At 38.7% G+C, this 24,175-nt stretch overlaps 1 protein-coding gene across 2 annotated transcripts in view; it reads left to right on the plus strand.

The window, feature by feature from the left end:
- Nucleotides 1-2,008: 2,008 nt before the first annotated feature.
- AHCYL2 (adenosylhomocysteinase like 2) overlaps nt 2,009-24,175 on the plus strand; it is a 135,808-nt gene continuing 113,641 nt past the window's right edge. For both annotated transcript variants that reach the window (XM_054564259.1, XM_054564260.1), the window contains exon 1: nt 2,009-2,411. In XM_054564259.1, coding sequence (XP_054420234.1) covers nt 2,046-2,411 — 366 coding nt within the window. In that variant the 5' untranslated portion in view covers nt 2,009-2,045. The remainder of the gene's footprint in view (nt 2,412-24,175) is intronic.

Below are 24,175 nucleotides of genomic sequence, written 5' to 3' on the forward strand. Positions count from 1 at the left end.
AATAATAATAATTCTTGGAGCTCTGGCTGGGTGGCTCAGCTGGTTGGAGCGTTGTCCCATAAACCAAAAGGTTGTGAGTTCAATTCCTGGTCAGGGCACATCCTAGATTGTGGGTTTGCTCCCTGGTCAGGGCACTTATGGGAGGCCACCCACTGATGTTCCTCTCTGATGTGGATGTTTCTTTCTCTCTCCCCTCCCCCTCTATCTCTAAAATATATATATCTATATATCTATTTATATCAATATATATCTATTTATATCAATAAACATATCCTTGGGTGAGGATTAAAAAAACATTCTTAGCAAACAAAGTTTGTAACCATTCCCTTCTTATTGGACGTTAAAGTAGTTTCAGATACCATTTCGTTGTTAAAAATAAAACTGCCATACATAGCTTTTGCTTACACCTCCTAAAATAAATGTCAAATTTAAAATAATACCAAAAAGTACACAGAAAGTTATAAAGCTCACGCCAAACCTTATGGCTTAAAAATTCAGTATTCAGAAGGGTGAGTGCTGTGGCTAGGACTTTGCTGGCCTCACCACATCTGCCATTTTCCATTTGCAGAGTCTGTTGATGCTAACCTTGCTGTTCTTATATCTGATCCTTGGCATCCAGCCTCCTGGACAGAAATAAAAATGGATTGTTGGGCATACTTTGGAAGTGCACCAGAATTGGTGAGTGGAAGAGTCCTTATGTTGCAGTATGCTGTGATGGCCTTCAGCATCCTCTTCTACAGCAGCTTGGAAAAAACCCCAAAAAACCTTAAGGTAACTGCCATCAGATTTTAATACGAAAAGGGGATTTATCTGCAGAAAATAATGGAAGGAATGGTTAACCCTTTATCTCTGAACATTGAATGAGATCAATTTCCAGCTGCTGTTCTTTTTGTCATTGGACCAATGTCCTATGTAAGTAAGTAGGATGTGACCATTTAATATCCAAAGAGTGTAAGAATCAACCTCAGTACTGTCACTACAATATTACATTCTGCAAACATCATTCTGTTGTGTCAGATATCAGGTTTTAGTTAGCTATCTCTAAGACACATAGAACAAATTGGTAGATTATTCAAGTTCCTTTTACTGTGATTTGGAAATATATCTTTATAAAACAAGACCTTAAAAATCAATATTCATACTGTATTTAACATTCCTCAATGCTGACAGATTTATCTTCAGCTCAGATTCTTTCCGTAGTAGAATTAATAGACCAAAGACTTGGCCTCATTTCAAAAAACGCAACATTGCAGAGCCTTGAAATTTCGACCTAATAATATGTAACTACTTGCGGGACTGATTTTAAACTTCCAGACCCAAGATGTGCCAAAAATTGCCACAGCAGGAATTCTATTCCTTCCAAAAACAATGTCATTTAAGTTCGGAGAGGTATCAGAATACCAATTTCACAGAAGCAATTTAATCATTCAACTTGAAGCCTGAGGAAGGAGCTCTTCTCACGTGACGCCGCCGCTTTTCCTTTAAATGCCTGCTCACGTGATCGCAAACGTGCACACTTGGAAGAAATTCACGCTTTCAGTGCCATTTCTCCCCTACCATCCCAGCCCTAAGGCTTCTGGCGTTCCCTCCATAGAAATCGTAATGCCTCTGGAGACTTTCTCTTCCTCCTCCCTCCTTCGTCGTGTCATCTATTCTCTCCGTCGCGGGCGTAAAGCTCCATAAGTCCTGCAGAATCCCATTTGGCCCAGGAAGGGCGACGGAAACTACGACTCCCAGGGGGCATCGCGGGCACCGCCCCCGGAGGCGCGCAGTGTAGGTCGGGGGCTGAGGTCCCACGGTCTTTTCACCGCGTGCAGCCGGGAGCAAGCGCACTACAGGTTCCGTGGCGCCTCGCGCCTGAGCCGGGCGGGGCGGAGGCGGGGGCGGGAGCTCGGGGCTGGAGGGCAGGCGGGCTGAGGCAGGGGGTGGGAGCGGAGGCGAAGGAGGGGAGGAGTGGAGGAATGGGGGAGGGAAGGGGAAGGGAGGCGGGAGGCGGGGCCGAGCTGGAGCTAGAGTCTGAACCGGCGGTTGCAGTGGAGGCGGTGATGTCGGTGCAGGTCGTGTCAGCAGCGGCTGCCGCGAAAGTGCCCGAGGTGGACCTGAAGGACCTGAGTCCCTCCGAGGCGGAGCCGCAACTGGGACTGAGCACGGCGGCCGTGAGCGCCATGGCTCCCCCGGCGGGCGGCGGGGACCCCGAAGCTCCAGCTCCCGCGGCGGAGCGGCCCCCAGCCCCTGGCCCGGGATCGGGGCCCGCTGCTGCTGCTCTCAGCCCTGCCGCCGGGAAGGTGCCTCAGGCGTCGGCCATGAAGCGGAGCGACCCACATCACCAGCACCAGCGGCACCGCGACGGCGGTGAGGCCCTGCTCAGCCCCGACGGCACCGTGACCGAAGCGCCGCGCACAGTCAAGAAGGTATTGGCGCCGGGCTGCCTCTTGTCGATAGAGGGAGGGACGGGGAGCCGCACGCAGATCCTCTCGACACCGCAGCACCACCCTCCACGCCCCCTCCTTCTGATCTCGGAAGCAGAGAGACCCCTTTTCCTCTTAAGCCCACTCTCAAAAATGCCCCCACCCGGCCCCAAGTGCTGGGGATCGAAGACTCCAGCCAGCGCGGCCGTACTTCGCTATGAATATCATGGAGATAGCGCTCTCTACTACTACTTGGAATGGGCAGGGAGAGGAGAGGCACCTAATACTGCCCCTCCTTGCACCTCTCTGTACTCCCCGTGTTATTTTTCAGACTCACCGGGGAGAAGACCTCGATGGTACAGAAAAACCTTACCACTTATGAGAGTTCACCCAGCAATAGGGGTGGAAATATCTTTTCTGATTGTAGTTAGGAGCAAGCAGTAGTTAGATCCCATTGAAACCCTCAGTTCTTTGGTGTCTGTGCAGATGGTGACTTTATGCCTTTCTGTGGTCAACCGCTTCCATAGGGCAGTGCTGATGCTGTGCCTTTCCCTCTACTGCAATATCCCTGCATCTTCTCTGAACGTAGAAGGGTAATGGAGAGATTCTCTTCACTCTTTTCAGAGGTTTGTCCTCTCAGTAGTTGGCCACCAGAATCATTAGACTGTGTATGGAGAGTGAGTGTTTTATTAGTTCTTTTTATTATGGCCTGAAATGCTAGGAAGAAGCGCTTCTACTTTTGGGAGTGGCTGTCATTGTGGGTCTTTCTGTCTCAGCTGTCAGCCTCTTTCAGATAGTTTTGAAGAAACAGTAGCTTTGGAGCACCATGGAGTAAGTGTGCCTAGATGTAGGATGCTTCCCTGTTACCCTTACAGTTATTAGGCATGATGTGTCCCTCCTCTCATAAAGCTAAATCAGCACAGAGAAAAAGGGTCAAATATTGGAAAAGACAGAGATGTGCATCGTGCGAAAAAGGATTATGGCTCTCATTTCTGACGTACAACATGAACAGTGATTTATGTTTTTTTTGTTACTGTGAATGATTTTTAATTCTTTATCAGAACACTAAAGTGATGGGAAGTCTGCATTGGTTTCACTGCAGAACTCAGCTGAATTGGAACCTTGGATCCAGTCTTTTGTTGTTGTAATAACCTCATGACTAAGGTATTAAACAGATGATCCTTTCATTCTAACTACCCAGACATAGGTGATTAGCAAATGATGTCAGAGGCAAGACTGAAGGAATATGTTTAATGATGCTTTAGGGCTGTGTCCTTGTTTGGAGGATGAAACTTCTCTGGGAGGAATTAAACAGGAGGAAGAGTGCCTAGATATGAGCCTGGAATTCTAAAATATGTTTCTGACAAGTTCATTTGCTTTATAACTTTGGCCAAATCTTGTCCTGTAATTAAGGATATTTTTGTGTAAAACCTGTAATTTGATTAGATCTCTTGAGGGTAAGAGTATTTAACAAATTGTTTTTGGAACAGGGGATTTACTGTCAGGTGGGCCTGCTTGGAATCCTGGTACCCCCAACTAAGTAGTTTTTGTGTAATTTACAAATTCTCTAAATCTTAGTTTCTTCTATAAAATGAGGACACTAATATGATTGAGGATTAGAAACATTTGTAGAGGGCGTTAGCATTGAACTTGGCACATATAGTAGTGGCTTTAAAAATAAAAGCTATTGTTATTAAGAATTTATTTTATTCCTCCTCCCATTTTAGCCTAAGTGCATGTTACCATGACCTCCTCTGAAAGGTACACACAATTCAATAGCTTCTATAAAAAGAAGTTTAAAAATCACAGGCCAGCACATCAGTCTTTCTTAATTCTAGGTGTGCTTCTTAACCATTTTTTTTGTTGTTGTTGTTGCCGAACCACCTTCTTACTGTTTTTCCAGCATTAAGATGTAGGTTCCATGAGTCTAGGTTTACTCAGCACCTCAGGGCTATGGAAGACAGGGCTGAGCTTGCCTTACAATGTTAGTTACTACCAAAAAAATAACTTCTGTGCCGAAAGTTAAGCAGGTACAACTCTGGGCAAGGATGCAGCTGTATGACACAACTTAAAGACATTGCCAGCCTACTTTCTGGGGACAAATCTTGATCTTTCTTGATACTGAATTGGTTAAGTTAAAATAAGTGCATGAGACTGCCCTTCTTCCTTCTCGATGAAAGTCACCTCATCAAGGTTCTACGTTGTGATACTTTGATATGTTGAGCCTTTCTTGATTCTTACATTGTTTATTTAATCGTTCTGACCTTGACTTACTTCCTTCTTTTATATAGTGTAGGGAGAGACTGGGGGTACTTAGGAATTGAAATAGCTGCCTTCAGCTATTGTAATTGGTGACTGTTGCTTTAATTTTGTAACTATCACATACAAATTTATTTAAGTCACATTTCCATTGATGGTTTCCCTTACTCCATTCATGTATTTGTCTTCATTTTTCTTAGTTCTTTTACACTGCTCAGCCACACAAGGCAAATACACTTTTTACATAAGCCAGAATTCCCAAGTGCAGTAAATAAGAATGAACGTGTGGTGTACAGGTTACTCAGTCACATCTTTTCTGGCACAAGTTACATCGTGCAATTTTTGATGCTCTGAGGACCAGATCTTGTCATTGTGGCTCTGATATATTTGTATATAATGTTTTTCTTCATAAGCTCACATTAAATGAATCCAAAAAACCAGAAATCTCTGTAAGAAGTTGATTGGTAAAATGGGAAGAGAAGCTCCACAGTGAGTGGAGTGGTGAAGTTGAGAGGATTTCTTCCCTACATTCTTAAAAATGAGGTTATAGGAATGTCACAGCACAGCCAGGAAAACAAGGCAGAAGAGGATTTATTTCAGAAAAGTTAAAACTTCCTGACAAGTGAGACTGTGAGCAAAGAACCACAACTAGTTTGTGCTTACGTCAATATCGGTAATGACCATGTTCAAGCAGATTTTTTTTTTTTTTTTTTGTAAAGGTGTCCACTTTGCACTGGCTTTGTTGCTGTCAGCAGAGACTGAGTTGAGCCATGTTAGCGCTTTCTTGCCTGAATTCTTTCAGCTCTTGGCTTGGTTAATTATGGGTTATTTAAATGGAATTTTTTGGATCTGGGCATGGGAATGTGGAAGCAGTGTGACTTCTTTTGCCAGTAGGAAAGTACAGCCTTGCAAAAATGTTCAGTAAGGCAATTGGCATATTAACCCTAATAATAATTAGCATTAATTGGCCTTTTATTGTATATGCCAAGAATTGTTGTAGGCGTTTTTCCTAATCCTGACAACAACACATTGAGATACCTGTGGCATTAGCTCCACTTTACAAATAAGGAAATGAGGTCCAGAGAGGTAAAGTAACCTTGGTGCCTTGCCCAAGGTTATACATCTAGAAAGCAGCAGAGGGTGAATTAAACCTTTGCCTGCTGCCAAAGCCCATATGCTTTTCATTATGCCACACTGATTTTTTCTAACTTCATAGATGCTTGGTTCTGGTCTTCTCCCAGAAGTCTTCAAGGATTCTTGTGAACTCTAAGGTACATGTATCTGGTTTAAACCTTAAGTCAGCTCAAAACCAAATAAGGGTCTAATTCAGGGCTTTATGAAGAGGATGGGAAAAAAATTCTACAAATGTAGAACCTCAAAGCGTTCTACATTTAGAATTCTACATGGAAAATTAGAAGACAGGAAGAAGAGCATCTTATTTAGAGAAAAGCATTTTAAGATCAGTAATGCATTTTCACATTAGTAATTTACTATTCACCTGAGAAATTTATTCTTATTTTTTAAATTATAGATAAATATGGGATACCTAAGGAATATGCTTTCTCTTCGAAAAATCGTCCAGCTAACGATTTTTCCCTGTTCTTTAAGTCCTACCTTCTTTTCGAGTCAATCTCTAATTAAGCTTTTTGCAAGTTAGAAGGGGAAGCATACTGTTATATATTCCTGCTGTGTACCAGGCATTGTATTAGAGCTTTACATATACCATTTTATTTAACTCTTTTGCGAGCTCTCATAGATAGGTAGGGTTATCTTGTTTTATTGCGGGTTGAGGAAATGAAGGAATTTGTCTCGAGGCTATAGATTTATTAAAGGGGTAGAGCTGACGGAACTCTAATCTGCTTGGGTTTGTTGGCATCTTTCTTCAGACTCTGGTCAAGTTGAGTTTATGTAGAGTATGCAGTTTCTTTCTGATGGTTCTTGTTTAAATAATTCAGAGAGGTAAAACTGAGGTGGATGAGAGAACAATCTGGCAGTTGCCCTGGTCTGCTGCCCTGCCACTGTGTTCAGGTGGTATGCACAGTTAGAGGAGCTGAAATTCCATTTACCCAATGAGACGTTCAGTAAGCTTGATCAGGTTTCTATGGAATTTGTAGGAGCTTTTTATAGTCTGATTGACCTATGGCCTGAGATTTGCTGAGAGCTGAGTGAGCAGAGGAGAAAGTGGTGGATTGAAATGTTTTCTGTAGCAGTTCTAAGCCTAAAACTATTTTGGTTAAATTAAATAATTTAAGACATTTTGGTCCCCCACTTCCCCAACTATATTCTGCAACAACTCAATTAACCATTTTCCTTCTTGGCACTAATGGGCACTGCATTAATAGCTGCTTATTTCCTATTCCCTTTTTCAAGTGGAAATGTATCTGTTTGGGGCACCTAGTTTTTCTTAGCCTAGACCCTATGTTAAGAAAGGGTACAGAGGTTTTACTGCTAGTGGAATTTCTCTGGCTACAAATCAGGCTTTTTCTTTAAAGCCTTTCTGAATACTGCAAAACTGTCATTGAAAGTTAAGTAATCTGAGATTAAAACCAGTTTTACCTTCCCTACAAACTTATCTCCTGCAGTGTTCCAGTGTGAACCCTTTTGATCAATCTAAAAGATTAGATATTGTTGACTACATTTTCTTGGAAACTCTTCTCTTGGCTTCAGTTATAGCTCCTCACTTACGGCCGGCACTTGCTGAATACCTAGTCTCTGCCAGACATCTGTTTCTGTATCACATCTCATTTAATTGCAACAACTTTATCAGATGAATATTATTATTTTAAAGACGAGAAAACATACTTTCAAAAAGAGTAATTAACTTGCCAAGGCTTTGCCAATCTGTGATGCCATTAGGATTAGCGAGATGCAGCATTGCCCACAGCAACAGTGGGAGGCTTTGCCACACTGCCAGCCCCCTACTTCTCTGACCAAACTCCTGTGTGAAATCTGCTTAAGCTCCTGTACCTCGGCTTGCTGCTAAGATCTCTCTGTAGCCTTTTGGCTCTCAAGATCTACAAGTTGCCCCTCCATTATCAGCAAATTCCCATGTAGTGTCAGCCTCTAGCAGCATCACCCAGTTACATGGTCAACAGTGAGGGTGCAGTTAGTGTGGCACCTGGTATCCTGAACTACAAGGGTGCAGCCTAAGTGGCAGCATCCCCCGCTTGGCATTAGCAAACATATCTTTCCGAAGCCCATTTTGTATATGATTTTGGGTGGTGGTCTTACCTGTGTAACTCTGAAGCAGGTTCATTGCTCTGAAAGCTACCTCATATCCTATCTGTAAATTCTTTTTTTGTTTAATTCAGCCAGAGCTGCTCTCTGCTGTTTGTGGAACTCTGAGTGATGCACTGGTTGAACCTAACCATCTGCCTTTTTAGTTGTCTGCATCCATAGGATGACAGTTGCTAGAGAAAATCAGAAAACCAGGAAGATCAAATGCATAATTGTCAACCTCATATGCATAATTAGCGTCGCCTGCCAAAGTAACACATTTCTTGAGTAAGTTCACTTTCTCGCTCACTAGACATGAGTATTTTGTACCATCTTTATTTATTTCTAATCTCTCGTGTGTTCATTTTTTATTTTATTTATTTAAATTCTTAATGAAGTTTATTGGGGTGACATTGGTTAATAAAGTTATATAGATTTTAGGTGTACAGTTCTATAATACATCAATCTGTATATTGTATTTTGTGTGCAACATTCCAAGTCATGTCTCCCATGTTCTTCTTTTTAAACCAGTGATATGCCTTATACTTTAAAAACAGAAGCTACCAAAGGGCATTCCTTCATCTCTGCACCTCCCAAATCTACAAACCTACCCGCACCTGGGGCTTTACACCTGCTATGATGGAGGGCATGTCCTTTATTTCAGCGGTCCCCAACCTTTCTTGCACCAGGGGCTGGATTCATGGAAGACGGTTCTTCCACGGACGGCGGAGGGTGAGGGTGCAGACAGGAGGGGGAGCTCAGGCGGTAATGCGGTACTGTGGGCGGAGTCCACAGACCCAGAGGAAGGAGGTTGGGGACCCCTGCTTTATTTTAGCAGAGACCAGTCCCTCCGCAGGTACTCTAATCACAGTTTCTCTTTCTCTCTTTTTTTTTAGAGGGAGAGAAAGAAACATCAGTTCTCTTGTTCCACTTATTTATGAATTTATTGGTTGCTTCTTGTATGTGCCCTGACCAGAGACCAAACCTGCAACCTTGGTGTATCGAAACAACACTCCAGCCAGCTGAGCTACCTGGCCAAGGCTGTCTTGTCTTCTTAAAGAATGCCTTCTTTTGGTTATATCCTCCCTCTTTTAGAATCTTTCCTGCAATATTCAAACTTGCTCTAACCTCTCCCATTTTGAAAACCCTGTCCTTTGACCCCCATATTTCCTTTCTGCTGCTCCTATCTTTCTAATCCTTTCACAGCTAAGCTTCTTAAAGGAGTTTTGAGTACAGGCTATGTACACCATTGCCCATGAACTCTTTAACCTACTCCTGCTCTTACACTTTGACCCAAACAAAACCCTGTTGATAAAGTTGCTAGTGCCCATCATATTAGGAAACATGGCCATCAATTTTTTCAGTCCTCATTGTGTCATACCTCTTGGCATCATCTGACACTGAGTTCTTACTAAAACAATTTCCTTTCTTGGTTTCCAGGACACTGTACTTTACTAGTTTTCCTCTTATTTCTCTGGCTGCTCCTTCTCAGTCTTCTTCATTGGCCCCTTCTCCTTGATTTTGGGTGCTCTGCTCTTTCCATTTTGTTTTCTCCCTAAGTCATCCACATCATTCCTGTGCCTTGGAGTACCGACATACCAACAACTCCCCAGATACTTTCTTTAGCCAAGACCTTTCTTCTGAATGCCAGCCAGTGCTGTGTGTGCACACTGCATACTTGCAGTTGGGCTTCAAAATTAATGTCCAAAATAGAATTTTTTATCCCCTTGTCCAATCCCCAAGTAATGTTCTTCTTATTTTCTTCGTATCAGTAAAATTGTATTTATTTTTTCCTTTAATAACTTGTTTTCAATGGCTGGTGTGGCTCAGTGGATTGAGCGCTGGCCTGCAAACCAAATAAAAAATTGTTTTCTTTTTTGTGTCTTGGAACAACCAGATATTTTTTACAATCTTTGTTATTGTTATTTTATTACAGCTGTTGCAATTTTTCCCCCTTTGCTCTCCTCTACTGCTCCTGTAGTCAGTCTGCACACTATTGTCCATGTCCATGAGTCATTCATACATGTTCTTTGTCTAGTCCCTTCCCCTTCTTTCCACCATTATACCCCTCCCCCCACCCCTCTGATCACTTTCAATCTGATCAAATAATTTTTTAATTACACAAGTAACACTTGCAGATATTCTTTGTTAAATAATGCAGTCTAGGAAAACAGTCCTTCCTTGGCCCTCAGCCAGTCTCATTCCCTTCCCAGAGGAGACTTTTACTCCCAGTCTGTCTTTCTTGACTTTTTTCTGACTTCATATTTGTTTGCTCATAGAGAAATTTATAGTTTTATAATTTGTACATAAGTAAAAGTATACTATATATACATTATTTTGCAGGTTGCTTTTTTAAGAACATATCTTGGAGTTTTTTACATATGAATACATATATTTATCTCATTATTTTTAACTACTGAATTGATTTCCAAAGTCTCTGCTATTTGTTTATTTTTATTAATAATTAACTTTTTTATCTTTTGATTTTAGAGAGAGGTAGGGAGGGAGATACATTGATTTGTTGTTCCACTTACTAATATATTCATTAGTTGTTTCTTATATGTGTCCTGACCAGGAATCGAACACACAACCTTGGTGAATTGGGACGACGTTTTAACCAACTGAGCTACCCAGTCAGGGCCCCGTTGTTGTTTAGTAAAGCATTCTTTTGTTGATGCACATTTAACTTAGTTTCTTTTCTTTATAAACTGTGCTGTAGTTACTACCTGTATGCATTCTCTTTGTATACAGGTACTGTATAAGTGTTTCTCTAGGATGGATATCTAAAAGCAGAATTTTGAAGTTGAAAGATATCCACATTTTTAAACTCAATGCGTAATGTTGTATTGTGTTCAAGAATGGAATACCACTTTAAATATCAGCTCACTATATACAAGGTAGCTCTGCCTTGGCTGGGTGGCTGAGCTGGTTGGAGTGTTGTCCTGTGCACCAAAAGGTTGTGGGTTTGATTTCTGATCAGGACACATACCTAGTTTGAGGGTCCGATCCCCAGTTGGGGCTTGTAAAGGAGGCAACTGATCGATGATTCTCTTTCACAGCAATGTGTTTTCTCTCTTTCTCTCTCTCTCTCTCTCTCTCTCTCTCTCCCCCCCGCTCCCTCCCTCCCTCCCCCCCTCTCCCCCTCTTCCTCTCTCCCCCTTCTTTCCCCTTCTTCAGAATCAATAAACATATCCTTGGGTGAGGATTTAAAAAAAGAACTTCATGATAGCTTTCACTACCACTTTACCAATATTAGATATTTTTACATCTCTTATGAGGAAAACTTTAAGTATATATTGGCAATTTATATTCTTTTTCTTGTAATTGTTCATATTTATTCCTTAACAAATATTTATTGATTGACTACTGTGTGCCAAGTGCTAGACCAAAATTTAGGGACCAAAATAGGTAAAGATACTGACTTGTTTTTTCATGTAGGTTTGTAGGAATTGTTTATATAATTCTGGATATTAATTTTTTCTTATATGTACCAACATTCTTTCTACTCTTTTTCTTGTTGACTTACTACTTTGTTTATGATTTTTAAAAGTTTTTATGTAGTAAGATTGACAAGTTTTTTTCTTTCTGGCATGAACATTTTGTATCTCAGAATGGCCTTTCCTACCCCAGGAGTAGAAACAAATTCTTTTATATTTTCTTCAACTGTGTTTATGTTTGCATTAATATATTTTCATCTTAAACTCATCTGGAGTTTATTTTTGTTTGTAATAAACAAAAATAGGGATTATTTGTAATGTCAGATAGCTCATTTGTCTCCAAAAAAATTTAATATTTTACTATTTTAGGGGAGTTTGGTTTATTTCTCCTTAACTTGTTCTTCTTAATAACTGTTTTCCTTTTTTAACTTTTAGCTGGTCGTGTAGAAGTAACTGTTGTTTGAAGACAGTATCTAACTCAAGAATGACACTAAGAATAGCCATCCTGGTAGTACTAACTTAGTTCTTGTAAAATAGTACTTGCTATTTTAGCAAATTTTATTGTTTAAAATAAACCATTATTGTTGTTTAGTGGATATAGATTATGCTTTGGTAGAAAGTGGAACCTCAGTTATATCTCAGATATATGTCCTGCGCAGCAGTGACTTAGGAACTTACCTTCTGCAGTTATACTAAGTTGAAAAAATGTAATACTGTGTGGTCCTTTCCCAAAATGACACTGAATTTTTTTTTTTTAAAGCATTCCAGGAATTGTGTATGTACGATGAAACTCTGGAAAGAACAGTTTTTGCCCTGATTAGATTGTTGTGTGTATCTCCCTTTCAAAGTTAACAGTATGTTACTTGCTCTGGGTTAAAGAAGGACTTATTTTCCTGACAGATAAATAAAATGTCTTTTTCAACAAAGCTTGGTTGGATAAAGCTTAACTGAGTTTAGTCTTGGATTACTCTGCTTTGGGAAACAGAAATGGAATAGGAATGTTTACTATATTATGTCTACTCATATTTCCATAAGGGAGAAAAGGTGGTTGATATAATGCTAGTTGCTTTTTAGGGCCTGTGCTGAACTGTACTACAGAAATAGAGTAGCAACTTTACTACTTGTGGCTACTTGTCTAATATTCTTCCTGATACAGTGTGAACTTCTTTTGTGTAAAAACCATTTATGTATTGTATGCTAAACACTGCTAAGTGGTAGGCCTATTAAGTCAGCAAAATATCATTCTTGCCCTCAAGGAGAGGGTAGGGATACAGATATGAAAATAAACAGTCTAGTTTGATATGAGCACTACTGGAAGTATGAATTGTTGGGGTTTGAAGAGGTCAGCATTGAAATCAAGGTGTATTGCCTTAGGAAGCTAGTTGGTTGTACATCCAGGAGGCTTCACAGTATAGCAGAACCTTTTTGAGGTTTCCATGTTTCAGTGTTACAAATACAGAAATTCACACTTTTAATACCCTTAGAAATCATTCATCTCTTAGGACTGGCTCATTCAAATTAAACTCACTAGAGACTCATATTTAAAACAGATGCTAACTTCTAATTTATGGTCAGTTGCTTAACACTCGAGCTGGTTTAATATACATGTCAGTCAGAGGAGACTCTGAAAAATCTACATGGCAAGTTTAATTATACAATAGTTAGAAGCAATTTATTAAGTTTGTTATCTTTAGATCCTTGCTATTCAAACTGGTCCATACCAGAAACATTGGCACCACCTGGGAGCTTGTTACAAATGTACAATCTCAGACAATTGTGGTTATGGACTAATTTATATGTACTAGAACCTCAATTTTTACTTACTGTTGAATGATGTTGGCTGAGCAGGTGGTCTTATTTTGTTTCTCTTTTATGAAACCTCAGAATAGAGAGGCAAGAAAAGCATTGTAGTTTTGTGTAAGGGTAGAAATTTATAGTGAAACTTACCATAAGACTTGTGAAAAGAATACTTGATGGGCACAGAGACACAGAAACACAGACAGGCACAGATGTACAAAGACAGGCACACAGAGATATTCCCCACATACAACAGAACTGCTCGAGACCTCCCTACCCAGACCCTTCCTGCGCACAAAGGCTCACCCACAGAGAGGCGCACAGTCTCCACTGTCCTCTACGTATACACAGAGGCACCCCACAGAGACCCATATGTACTCCAAGGCCCACACAGAGAGGTCAGCACACACACTGACAGCCAATGGGTAAGGCTTAAAACTCAGATTTTCATGGGGCTTGTGAGTAGTGTGTTCTCTGTAGTTATTTTGAGAAGGGACAAGTATATTCTCTAAGGTACTTTCATCCAAGCCAGAAAATGAACAGACAGGCTGCCATTGGGTCTGCAGAACAGTGAATGCTACAAAGCCACACTCTATTTGAATTCCTGTTTCTGGAACCACTTGTACCCGGGACATCATTTTCTGTTTGATGCACCCATCGTGCTTAGATAAAAAGTCATTTTCTTCTTTCTCTGAGGAGCTTGCATCCTAGATTGCTGGTTAAGGAGAGTTCCATGCTTAGTTCCCCTTGGCACTAACACACACTTTGCCTTGATGCTATCTGAGTCACTTAAATCTGCCTAGGGTTAGAGGACCCGGAAACACTGCACCTATGTGGAAGACGCACACTGAGTCCTCTGTAGGTGTGTGGGACTGAAAAATGTAGGGTGGAGAGGGAAGATTATGTTAAAACTCAAAAGAGGTGTAATTTTGGGTTTTTTACTTACTGGATAGTACACGGTATAAGTTTGCACGGAGTGTGATGAAACTTAAGAATGACTCAGGGAAGTAATTTAGGTGTAAGTTAAAAGATTTAAAACTACATTGATGTAGGAGGGGATGGCACATTGATTGTCTGGTTGATAAAGATACTACTAGTAGTCACATAGCCAGATTTTTTAGTGCCTCAGGCGGCATTTTTTGAGAAATACCTTGTTAGAGCAAAGGAGCATGTCTGTACCTAAATTCTTTCTTTTTAAATTGATTTTAGAAAGAGAGACAGAGAGAAACATCTATTTTTGTTGTTCCATTCGTTTACGCATTCATTGTGGTTGCTTCTCTTTATGTGTCCTTAATGGAGCTTGAACCTGCAACCTTGACTCATAGGGACAACATTCTAACCAACTGAACTACCCAGCCAGGGCTCTACCTAAATTCTTGAAAGCTTCTATCACATTGAGTTAGGCACCAGAGAGACATTAGCAGAATAGTTTTACAAATAAAGGTTCTAAAAAGAGGCCTCTTTAAAATTTTTTCCCCAAGCAAATGGAAGAGCATTAAGAGAATTGTACTCACTGCCCAATTTAATAAATGCTAGCATTTTGCATAATTTTTTGTAGATATTTTTTAAAGAAATATAACATTGTAGATAAAATTGAAGACTCTTTTGTACCTCTTCTCTATTCATTGCCCTTCATCTCTTCTCTCTCATCACAGAGGTAACTTCTGTCCAAACTTTGTTGGGTTTTTAAATACTTTTGCTATATATAGTTCATCAGTACCAATTGTTTATCAACAAACAATATGTAGTTTTGTATGTTTATAAACAATATAAATGGTAGTAAGAGTAGATACTGTTCTGCAATCTGCTTTTTTCACTATGAGTTTTAACCAGTCTAAGACATGTAGATTTTTTAGTTGATTTCATCTTAACTTCTGTGTAGTAAGTACTTCATTGTATGAATGTACCACAGTGTGCCCATTCCCCTATTAATGTTTCCTTCTTATTTTTATTTTTTACTGGAGTGAACATCCTTAATTATGAACATGTATGATAATTTCTCTAGGGCACACCAGCAAAGTTACTTAAAAAGTATATCAGCTTTTTACCGGAGACTCCCAAATTGCTTTCAAAACTGGTTGTTAATTCATGTTTGCTGAATTCTTACTAATATGTGATATGTCAGACATTAAACTTTTGTTAGTTTGGTAGTTGTGAAATGGTATCTCGTTTTAATTTGCATTTCCTTGGATATTAGTGAGGTTGAGTATCTTTTAATATGTTTGTAGTGCATTTGGATTTCTTTTTTTGTAAAGTGTGGCCTATATTCATACCCCTACCCATTTTTCTTTTTTCTTTATAATATACTCATTAGAATCCTTTTATAGCATATGTGTTGTAAATATCTTCTGGTCTGTTACTTGGTTTTCTGGTCTGTGGCTTGGCTTTTTGTTTTTCTACTTACAGCTATTATTCAGAAGTTAAATTTTTTTTAATAAGATATATTCTCACTTTAAATTTTTATTGAATTTTAGAGTGTGTGTGTAGGGGGAGAGAGAAAAAGAAACACTGATGTAAGAGAGAAACATCTGTTGGTTGCCTCTCTTACATGTCCTGACCTGAGACCAAACCCACAACCCAGGCATGTGCCCTGACTGGGAATCTAACTGACAGCCTTTCATTTTGTGGAACACCCAACCAGCTGAGCCACACCGTTTAAGACACGCAGTCACAGCCTTTGCTAGTGTGGCTCCGTGGATTGAGTGTCGGCCTGCAGGCCAAAAGGTCCCAACTGGGGAGCGTGGGAGAGGCAATCAGTGGATGTTTCCCTTCAGACATAGATGTTTCTCCCTCCCTTTCTCCCTTCCTTCCCCTCTCTCTTAAAAAACAAACAAACGAACAAACAAAAAGAACATGCAGTACCTGACTACTTAGAGACACTGACCTCTTTTCCTTAGATTGTCAAATTAAAAAATGACAGCATCCAACACAACAATATCCGTTCAGCATGAATGAATCAAAATTATACCCATTTTTCTTATATCAGGAAAAATATATTTTTGGTATGCCACAGAATTTTATTAATTAGCTTATGTGTGCCATAAGCTGGAAAAGGTTGAAAACTCACTGTCTTAGCTACTGTTTTTGAAGTTCATTCTTATATCTGTAATTTTTCCTTTTAATTGCTAAATGGTATTTCATTGTGTGGCTGTACCATTTTTCACTTATCAATTAATGGACATTTGGATTGTTTCTTGTGTAGCTATTTTGAATAATGCTGGTATGAACAATGATGGTTAAGTCTTTGTGTGGATATAAGTTTTAATTTATCTTCGGCAGATATCTAGGAGTGTGTTAAGTTTATGTTTTAACCTTATAAGAAAATAGCAGTCTTTTCCAAAGTGTTTGTATGATGTTCTATTTCCGCGGGCAATATGTGAGTGTTTCAGTTGCTCTATATCTTTGCCAGTACTTAGCATTATCAGTCTTTGTAATTATAGCCATTTTAGTGGTTGTGTAGTGCTGTTTCATTATGGTTTTAGTTTGCTTTTCCCTATTACTAGTGATGTTGAGCATCTTTTCATGTGCTTACTAGCTATTTGTATCTATACTTTGGTGAAATGTCTATTCAGATCATTTGCCCACTTTTTCAAGTGGGTTGTTTTCTTATTAAGTTGTAAGAGTTCTTTTTGTATTCTCAATACAAGTCCTTTTTTAGATATATGATTTGCAAATATTTTCTCCTAGTCTCTTGTTTGTCTTTCCATTTTTCTAATGATGTATTTTAAAGAGATTTTTAACTTTGATAAAGTCCAGTTTATTACTTTTTTAAATAGATTATGCTTTTGGTAAGAAGTTTTTAACTGAGGGCCACAAGAAAATATACTCCTATTTTTTTCTAGCAGTTTTATAGTTTTATTTATTTTTAAAATATTTTATTTAATTTTAAAGAGAAGGGAGAGGAAGGAGAAAGAGAAGGAGAGAAAATCATCGATTGGTTGCCCCCTGTATGCACCCTGACTGGGACCAAAACTGCAACCCAGACATGTGCCCTTTTGGGAGTCAAACCAGCGACCTTTCTCTTTGCAGACAGTGGCCAACAACCGAGCCACACTGGTCAGGACAGTTTTATAGTTTTAGATTTTATATTTAGGTCTGTGATCCAGTCTGAGTTAATTTTTGTGTGTAGGGTAAGATACGGGCCTCATCTTTTTTCCTTTTCATAGATATCCAACTCTTCCAGCATCGTTTGTTGAAAAGATTATCATTTGCCTATTGAATCCCCTTAACACCATCATTGAAAATAAGCTGTCTGTAGATGTGTAGGTCTACTTCTAAACTTTGTATTCTGTTCCAGTGATCTGCCTGTTTTTAAAAAATATTTTGGCTAAGATAGATCCTTTAAATTGTCATATAAATTTTAGGATAACCTTTTTAATTTTCTACAAAACAGCTTGCCAGGATTTCAATTGGTATTGTGTTGAATCTATAGGTCATTTTGGGAGACTTCCTATTTAAACCATAAGTGAGATTTCTAACCCACAGACATGAAACATCTTCATTTTTTAGCTGTTTTTAAATTGCTTTTTGCACCATTTTGTACCTTATAGAATATAGGCTTAACACTTGTTATTTATTTCTAAGCATTTTTAATGCTATTATGAATGGAATTGTTAATTTTATTTTCAGATTGTTTATTGCTAGTATATAGAAACAATTGATTGTTTTTACTGTAGTAAAATATGTAAAACAATATCACTATAACCATTTTAGAGTGTGCAGTTCATTGGTGGTAAGTACATTCACATGTCATATAACTACCACCGCTATCTATACCCAAAACTTTTTCATCATCCCCAACAAAAACTCTGTACCCTTTAAACAATAACTCCCCTTTTCTTCCTCCTCCCAGCCACTGGAAACTATATTCTACTTTCTGTCTCTATGCAATTGCCTTTAGGTACCTTATATAAGTGGAGTCATGTACATCTTTTGTATCTGGCTTATTTCACCTAGTATGTTTTTAAGGTTCATCTGTGTTGTAACATATATCAGAATTTCATTTGTTTTTGACTGAATACTATTCCATTGTATCTTACCACATTTTATTTATCCTTTCATCTGTTCCAGAACACTTGGGTTGTTTCTGCCTTTTGGCTGTTATGAATAATGCTGCTATGAATATGGGGATATAAATGTCTGTTTGAGTCCTTGTCAAGTTTATTGTTTATTACTCTAGTAGTTGTTTGGAGAGTCTTTAGATTTTCTGCATACAGGATTATGTCATCTACAAATGACAGTTTTACTTCTTGTTTTCCAGTGTGTATGCCTTTAATTTCTTTTTCTTGCCATATTACACTGTCTAGAACCTCAGAAATTGCTGCAAGAGCTGACATTCTCACCTTACCCCTGATCTTAAAAGAAAAGTATTCAGTCTTTTACAAGTAAGTATGATGTTAGCTGGCAGTCAGTAGAGCAAATTTCTTTTAATATATTCTTTATAGTGTGTTTTGAAAGATTAAGGGACTGGGTAAATTGACATGTCTTAGTGGATATCACCTGCTTGACATACATTTTTTAGCTATAAAATTAACAATCCTTTGTCTCTTGTAGAATCAGGCAACCTGATACCCTTTAAGTTTTTACTTTGAATCAGTTTTGTAGTAAGTAATCTAAATTGAAAATTCATAGGCCGCCTGCCCCTATTTAATTCTAGGATATCTGTATTGTGACTCCCCCCGCCAAAATGAAGCATTTATATACCCTGATGATGTTTTAAAGTTTGTTATGGTTTTCATTTCTGTGAGGAGAGATTCTGTGATATTTTCTCTTTAAAGTAATATATGTGTTTGTGTGTAAAATAAATTGCATCTGTGGCTTATAGATGTAGTTTATTTTATAATTCAGATTTATTGTTTCTACACCTATAAGATCTATAGGTAGTATTTTTCTTCTTGTGGATGGGGACACAAGTTTATGTACCTTGATTGATAAATGTGTGTGTGTGTGTGTGTGTGTGTGTGTGTGTGATATTTCAAATTAGTGCCTTATCCCTTAGACTGTAAACTACAAGGGCTGAGACTTTTTTATTCAGTGTGTTGTTAGCATCTGGCAGATATTAAGGGTTTTTGAATGAAAGAATGATGAAATCAGTCTCTTTTGTGATACTCATGTAAAGAGGAGAGATTAGTGTAAATTCACTTGGCTTTAGGGTAAATTTTTGTTTTCTAAATCCTCAAAGCATTTCAGAGTACGGATTGTTGTCTATTTAGCTTAAATAGAAAAGTTTTCCAGTTTTTTCTTTTACATATTAAGCTAAATGTTATTACTATTACTCTCTTACATATATACATTTAAAAAATTTGAAAGCCTCTTTGCCTTTACAGTTTGGTAAATTAAAGTAAATTTGTGCTGTGGTCCTGCCGGTTAGTCAGACTGTTTTCATGTCATTGCTGAGAAGTTTTAGGCATGGACAGATGTGACTGCTTTGTGTAATTTTACAGGAACCTGCTTCAATAATTAAGTACAAAGCTTTGAGATAACCAGTTTTCAGAAAGGGATAGTTATAATTATCATATAGAAAGTTGATATCTTTTAATAAATGGCATTGTTTATTCCTAAATCTTTCTTTGAGCATTTGTTAGTTGTGATTGGCTAATAAATACCTTCTGATTTTAGCAGCTCACTTGGGTGGCACTGAATAAAGAATTCATATTTGGCATTTGAGACCTCAGCTCATTTTCTCTCTGCTTTGTTGACTACAACCTTGCTACAGCATGGAGGACTGTTAGAACTTGCCTGTCAGGAGTTGAGCTGAAATTTTTGGCTCTCCATCTTATTCTCACATGTCCTGGTGCTTCAGTGATGCTTCAGTGACCTTACTAGCCCTTAATTTGTTTATCACACTGCTTGATAATGTAGGGGATACCGCTCTTCTAAGTTCGCTGGCTGGGTCCTTTAAATTGGACTGACAAATGACAGGCTAAGAGAAAAGCATACTAATTTACTTCATATAACTTTTACGTAACATGGGAGCCTTCATAAGGAAATGAAGACTAAAGAAATGGTTAAACCTCAATGTTTATACTAGGTTTGATGAGGAGTGGAAAGTCATGGGAAAATGTTATAGGACAAACGGGTATAAGCTAAGGGTAGTAAACTGGGGAAAACTTAGCAAGCCTGTTCGTTAGGATTCCTCTTGTTGTCTGCCCCTTTCTCTTTGGAGAAAAGAATGCTCTTTTTTTCCACATATAGGGAGAACACCTCTCACATGAGGATCTTATGACCTGCTTCAAGGGAAAAAGGAAGGTCAGAGAGTTCTCCCTGCACTTGCCATTTTTCAAATTCCTTTTGCTTAAAAACAGTCAATATGCCATGCACATATTTTAGTTTGTGTTCTGAACTACATTATTCCCCCATCTGAAACTTTCCCTAAAAAGTTTCACAGTCCAGAAACTGAGTTGATAGATTGTTCCATCACCCACCGAACTAGACTCTGAGTCCTGGGAATAGGTCAGTACAATTAAATAGTTGTGCCTCAGGAGGCAGTGGTGTAGGTGGGAGTAGGACAACTACCTGAGTTAAGCTATATGGTGGGAGCAATCAGGCATTTAATGAAGGACATTTCTATGAAAACAGAAGTTCTTTGAGTTCAGAGGGTAGTCAGTCGAGATTTCTAGATGTTGGGCGCAAAGCATCTTTAGATGGTGGAGTGAGAATAGGCAGTGGCAATCCAACGAATTTCCTGGTTTCATTTTGAATGACTCTGGTGATGCCATTTGCTATTCTGGTAAACTTTCTGAGTGGCCCACACAGCAGCAGGCACAAAGTGGTACATACAGCATCTATTGTGGTGATTTCTTTGAAGTTTATGTCAAATTTTCTACTTTTAGCTTTAATAAAAGGGCAACTTTAGTTCTTAGTGATAACAAGTCAGGAGGGTGGGGGAAAATTGCAAATGTTTGGAGAGTTGTAGCCAGATATTTTGGTAAACTGGAATTGAGAATCCACAGCAGTACACTGTAGTTTTCCATTGAAACATAAAAATTTCTCTCTACAGTCATCCCCTTGTTTGTTTTTATAAATGATTGATTGATTGATTGATTTTTTAGAGGTGGGGGGAAAACAGAGGGAGAGAAACATCAATGTGTGGTTGCCTCTCACACGCCTTCTTCTAGGGACCTGGCCTGCAACCCAGGCATGTGCCCTGACTGGGTATCAAACTGGCACCTCTTTGGTTTGCAGGCCAGCACTTAATCCACTGAGCACCACCAGCTAGGGTTCATCCCCCTTGTTGAACAAAGATAACCAGACTACCAGACTAGGTTATGCTTTGCAAAATTAGTCTGGTTTCATTAGATTTGGCCTGATTACATAAGTGTACCAGGAATGATAATTGACCACACAGGTCTTTTAAAGTTTCCTTTATTGCAACTTTTCATAATCTCAGATTAGATTTAAAAAGCCCCTCAAAGTTAGGAAGCCAAATTAAAATCAATATCAGACTTTGCCTGCAGTACCTATAGGTTTCAGTGACTTCTCTTTTTGAGGTCCCAAAGGTATCTTCTAAGGTTCCTATTAGACTGACCTATTCCCAGGACTCAAGAGACTAGTTCAATGGGTTATGGAACAACCTATCAACTCAGTGTCTGGACTGTGAAACTTTCCCTAGAAAGTTTCAGACGGGGGAATAATTTGGTTCAGAACACATGCTATAATCCCAGGGTTCCTAGGCCTGGTAGTAGGTGACCTTTCTTACTCACCTGTGAGGCTGGGAACTATGTAAGCCAGGTACCAAGATGGTTTTTCCAAGAGGACTTTATAAGCAGTGGCTCTATAAAATCAACCTTCATTCCTTAAAGTCGTCTAGGCATATCTGATTTTAACATCATTTATAAATACGACATTCCAGTCAAAGCCTTGGTAATATATTCAGTGTTTCCAGTTATGCTCTTTTATAAAGAGAACAGATTCTTATTTAACTTATTAAAATAATTATATTGCCATGAAACTAAGAACTCTTAAGAACTTCCAAATTCTGGAGGGATCAGGCAGGGAGAAAAGATAAATGTTTCATTTTTGTTTATCAGTGAATAAGCTATTGAACTGCTGTAAAGTATAGATAGCTTAAAAGAAGGAAAGGGGTTCCTTATAGCTGGAAAAACAGAACATTAAAGAACCAACAGAGTTTAAAGAAAAAGGCCATAAAAATCATAATTCTTCTTCATCATTTCATTTCATCCCATGGAATTAATTCTTGTTCTGCTTGACCTTGGGTGGGCAGTTTCAAATGTTATCTGAGAAAAATAAGAGTAAAACAAAAGCTATGTGTGGATGACAAAAGGCCTAAAACGATTAAGGTTAAAGATCTGGTAAGAGTTCATATAATAGGGAAATTTGGTTATTGCTATGACATACAAGATTTTAACATAATTGGACAATGAAGTTATTGCCAAGTTTCTACAAACTTCATACAGTTTCTGGAATACCTATATTAACATTCACCCGTAAAAATATAACCCTTTTAATTTGACGGTGTTTTCCATGCAATTTAATATATCAGGTAAACTTATCTATTATTGCCCTGGCTGAGTAGCTCAGTCGATTGGAGCATTGTCCTATATACCAAAAGGTTGCAAGTTTGATTTCCAGTCAGGCCACATACTTAGGTTGTGGGTTTGATCCCCAGTTGGGGTGCATTTGGAAGGTAACCAATCAATATTTCTCTCTCATATAGATGTTTCTCTCTCTCTCTGTCTTTCTCTCTCTCTCTCTCTATCTTTTCCCCTTCCTCTGTCTCTAATATCAATGAACATATCCTTGGGTGAGGATTAAAAGTAAATGAATAGTTCTGGCTGGTGTGGCTCAGTGGACTGAGTGCCAGCCTGAGAACCAAAGGAGCGTGGGTTCAGTTCCCAGCCAGGACACATGCCTGAGTTGTGGTTCGGGTCCCAGTAGAGGGTGTGTGAGAGGCAACCACACATTGATGTGTTTCTCCCTTACTTTCTCCCTTCTTTCCCCCGTCTCTAAAAAATAAATAAATAAAATCTTTAAAAAAATAAATATATATTTTTAAAAAGTAGTGCTGATTAAAACCAGAAAGCAGCAGAACGAGATACATAACACAATAGTATTTATATACATTTTAAAATGTAGTTAAGTTCCCTGGCTGGGTGGTTCAATTGGTTGGAGCATTGTCTCGTACACCAAAAACCTGGCAGGTTTGATTCCTGGGCAGAGCACATACCTAGGTTGTGGGTTCAACTCCAGGTCAGGGCGCAGTAGGGAGGCAACCAATCAATGTTTCTCTCTCACATCAATGTTTCACTCCCTCTCTCTCCCTACCTTCCCCTCTTTAACATCAATAAGTGTGTCCTTAGGTGAGGATAAAAAACAAACAAAAATGCATTTAAGTAAAAACACATTATACAATTTGCAAGAAAACTTAAACGCATTAAACATATTACAATGATTACTTAAATTGAGGGATGATGAGAGTGGGACTTAATTTCTCCACTGAGGTGATCTATGAAGCATGACTAGGAGCATCCCTACACACCAGTACTCCCATAGCTCCCATTGCTGCTACCTTTGGGAGTAAAAAGTCTGATAACAAATTATCACTGGAACATATTTTTTTCTTAATCTAACTATACCTAAAGTGAATGTTTGGTGTTCATAGGTCAGAAAGCTTGCTTGCTTTTTTTTTTCTTTTTTTTTGCCTTTATTAACTCTTCATCTTTTTCTGTTACAGAATGTTCTGTCCTTGTTGATTTTATACAGAATATGCTAGCCTCACTGTGTATCTCAAGTAGGTACTACTTGTATAGCCAGCACTGTATGTTGTCATTCTTACAAGATAATATTTGGCGATGAGTCATGAGACTTCATTGTCCCTTTATTTTCAGTGTCCTTTTAGATAATGTTCTTTTTTAATTAGAGCAAAGGGGAAAATACTTGGTATAAAGTAATCATTGCTTTGATCCATTACCCTTTATAAAATTTATGTTACCTTACTTCTACAAGAATCTCTGTTTTAGGGCAGATAAGAATACTGACTCCTAGAGAGTTCCCTGAGGTAGCAGTAAGATTTGGGTAGGACAGAATAGAGGAAACAGA

Source organism: Pteronotus mesoamericanus, unplaced genomic scaffold, assembly GCF_021234165.1.
Source record: "Pteronotus mesoamericanus isolate MK-2021 breed Mesoamerican mustached bat unplaced genomic scaffold, CSHL_Meso_final scaffold_85, whole genome shotgun sequence".
In the NCBI taxonomy this organism is placed as follows: Eukaryota; Metazoa; Chordata; class Mammalia; order Chiroptera; family Mormoopidae; genus Pteronotus; species Pteronotus mesoamericanus.